General features: G+C 34.7%; 1 protein-coding gene across 1 annotated transcript; it reads left to right on the top strand.

The window, feature by feature from the left end:
* The first annotated feature begins 2,040 nt into the window (after positions 1 to 2,040).
* On the top strand, positions 2,041 to 3,129 carry LOC110414856 (F-box/kelch-repeat protein At1g57790-like). The gene has a single exon (XM_021426265.1). It carries the CDS (start codon positions 2,041 to 2,043, stop codon positions 3,127 to 3,129), a length of 1,089 nt encoding a protein of 362 aa, XP_021281940.1.
* Positions 3,130 to 3,463: the final 334 nt, after the last annotated feature.

Below are 3,463 nucleotides of genomic sequence, written 5' to 3' on the forward strand. Positions count from 1 at the left end.
ATATGACGTTCATTCATGTTCCTAAAGAAGGCAACTCTCTTGCTAAACTCGGTGTTAACAGATCATCCATGTTTTCAGCATCATGGTAATGGTCCCTGCACGCTTTCATTTTTATGCACTGCTTTCTTGTGGAGGATGTATATCTGTCTTTGTGTTGCTGAAGCGATTCCCTCCTTTTTCTTGGCTTTTTTCCTGTTCTTCTGTGATTTGTTACCCCTGTTGTGGCTATGAGTGTGCTGATTTTGATGCGATCCTCTCCCCTCCGATGACTCAACCACTTACTGTTTTTCAGTGGCTTTTGCTCCTGCTGTATTTTTCTGAGTTTTCTGCCTTGAAGAGTTTTGTCTGCTTCCAGATTTTTGTGCGTAATGTAGTTCCGCCAATGAGATGATGATGCGTTGCCTTCCTTTTTTCATGGAAGTTTCTTCCCTGTGCATCTGTGTTTTTTTAGTGCTCTGCTTTTGGCGCAATCCTCCCCCTTTCTATGGTGCATTCACTCATTGTTGCCCCTGCTGTCTTTTTCTGCGTGTGCTTCATTAAAGCTTATTATCTGCTTTCAGATTTGATGGTGCCTTCTGGACGTCCCTATTTGTTTTGGATTCCCCTTCCCCTGTTTATGTTAATTTTACCACCAGAGGACAGAAGTAATTATTCATCTATGGCTACGAATGTTAATTGTAATCCTAATTAATATGGAAAGGAGTATCTTAGCTTACAATAAATAGGACTTATTGCTATTGTAATTATATTTACAATCCTGATGTGGAAAGGAGTAATGGCTATACCGACACAGACAAGGTAAGGGCAATGCCCATGCCAACTTAATTTCTATTTTTTTTCCTCCAATTTAATTTAAATAATGCATCTAAAAAATTTGGTTCTGTTTTTTTCTAGTATAACTAAAATTCTAAAATCCAATTTCTAATAAGAAAACAACTCTTAGTTCCAAAAAATATATATATATTGTGCTTTTCATATGGATGGGTTGACAGCATAATTCTCTAGAAGGAAGCAAAAGAAGTATTCTATTCTCAACAAGCGATTTTCTGATTTTTAAGGTATGAATTAACCCTAATTTTCCTTTTTATATTATTGCTTGATTTTTAAATAATAAGCATACTTTAGTAAAATCCATTGGTGTTTTGTAGCAGAAAAAAATTCAATTAGGATCGTAAATTCTCAACAATGTTTTATTTATATATTAGCAAATTTAATTAGTAATAATGATAGATTCTGCCTCTTAGTTCCAACTCTTAAATAATCACCGGCAAACCTATTTAATAAAAATTGACTTTCTTTATTATTACAGGATAGCTTTTTATAACATGTGTAATTCTCTATTTCATCAAAGAAAAAGAAAAAAAAGAATCGGACAATCTTGTTTTACTTTGTGCACTATTAGTTAGCAATAATGGATTATGCCTTTGCATCTTGCTATGAAGCTGTCTTTTATTCTCCTCCTTCAAACATCGTTATGATACGCTTTGATTTGATTTTTATTGTTGAAAAGTTAAGTTCTGTTTAATTAAACATTAATCAAACTTAGCTTGAATCCGTTGTTCTCTGATAGAAAACTTCAGTTAGAATCCCGTATTTCAAACAATGTGTTTTTTGTATATTAGCAAATTTAATTATCAATAATTATAGGTTCTGCCTCTTAATTCTAACTGTTATATAGTTACCAACAAACCTATTTCATGAAAATTGATATATATATATATATATATATTTTTTTGTTATTGTCGTTATTGTTGGATAGCTTTTATAATAGGTGTAATTATCTATATCATAAGAAAAAAAGAATCCGACAATCTTGATTTACTTTGTGCACTGTTAGTTAGCAATAATCTATATATATATACCATAAGTTATGTGTCTTCAAATTGGATTTTAAGTTCAAACTCTTTCTGATCCTAGTTGGTTTAATGACAATTAATTAATTACTACGCATCCAACTTATGGCACAACATCTAAATTACTTAATTAGTTTGAAGCCTAAGGCTTTAATTCAATTGTTCGGAAATCCCACAGCAAGCATCTATGGAAAACCAAGATTTGACACCATCCAACGAAGAAAAATTTGAGGATATGTGGAGCAGTCTTCCACCAGATCTTTTAAGTTTGGTATCGTCAGATCTCTATGCTGGGGACAATGCGATGTTTCGTGCTGTTTGCAAAACATGGCGGTCAATCACCATGGCTCCTCCACTTCCACTTCCTTCCCCATTCGATCATGATGATTCTCCATTTCCGTGGTTATTCCATATCCCCAAAAGCAATAATGGCAGAGGAAAATTTTTCCACCCCATATATAATTACACTTGGGAGATAGACCTCCCAGCACAACTAGCAGGTGCTGTAATCCACTTTTCAAAGTATGGGTGGTTGCTAATGGCCCGGCTTAAGGTACATCCATTTTTCTTCCATCCTTTCACAAAAGATATTATTGAACTTCCTGAGCTACCGTTAGACGGGATTGAATATGTACGATCAATGTTCTTTACTTCTGCACCATCCCTAGATTGTTTGGTTGTCGTAATGAATTGTAGGCCTTATGGCCACGTTTGGGTCCTTAAACTAGGAGAGGGGGAATGGAATCTTCATCATCTTGTTAGGAAAAATTTTGATTGGACTGTATGCAATCCGATTTTACACAAAGGATTATACTATAGTTTGGATTGCGATGGAAACTTGGGAGTATTCGCTCTGGAAGACATAGATAACAGTTGGGTTACCTACAAAATGAAATTTCCATGGAGCCGTTTCAATTCAATTGTTCAAGCATTTCTAGTGGAAAATGAAGGAGAATTGTTAGCCATTTTCATTAAAAAGAATGGCCAAAAGATTCATGTTTTCAAGCTGCACCCGACAAGGGACATCTGGGAACCAGTATCAAGTTTAGGAGACAACATGCTGTTCGTGAGTCAAGGTGCATCCTTCTCCAAAAAGGCCCTGGTGAAAGGCACCAACAACAAAATTTATGGTCCAAACTTTTGGGACAAAACTGGCCTCTTTTGCTTCTACTCACTCAAAACTGGCAAGTATCATTCTTTCTTTGATAATCTTTCTAGTACAGATTCTTACAATACGAAATTCCTTCAAAATTGCTCTTGGTATACTTTTATGTAAGAATGCAATTTGTTTTCACTTCCATCTAATAATAGCTAGATATGCTGCTCGTTTCGAATCTCTTAAAGCTTGTAATAAAATTTATTTTGTGTATTATAAACAATTACTTAAATCCTTAATATATGACCATCACAGATAATCAAGGTGTTCTCAATTGTTAGGAGTGCAAACTTTTGCCTAGTGTTACAAGGATTTCGAAAAGAATTTATTACATGTCATGTTTCTTCTTTGCTGAGTAGGGTCAGGATAAGAGCTTATACGGCATCACAATTCAAAGCATCCAACTTTGATGCCATTGTATAAAAATTATGTATGCTGCAAACATCGATGAATC

This window comes from Theobroma umbraticum, unplaced genomic scaffold (assembly GCF_002168275.2).
Source record: "Theobroma umbraticum cultivar Fairchild unplaced genomic scaffold, ASM216827v3 scaffold_147.0, whole genome shotgun sequence".
NCBI classification, from domain to species: Eukaryota; Viridiplantae; Streptophyta; class Magnoliopsida; order Malvales; family Malvaceae; genus Theobroma; species Theobroma umbraticum.

Excerpts from the sequence above, each read along its gene's own strand:
- LOC110414856 (XM_021426265.1), top strand. The coding sequence starts at position 2,041 with ATGGAAAACCAAGATTTGACACCATCCAACGAAGAAAAATTTGAGGAT.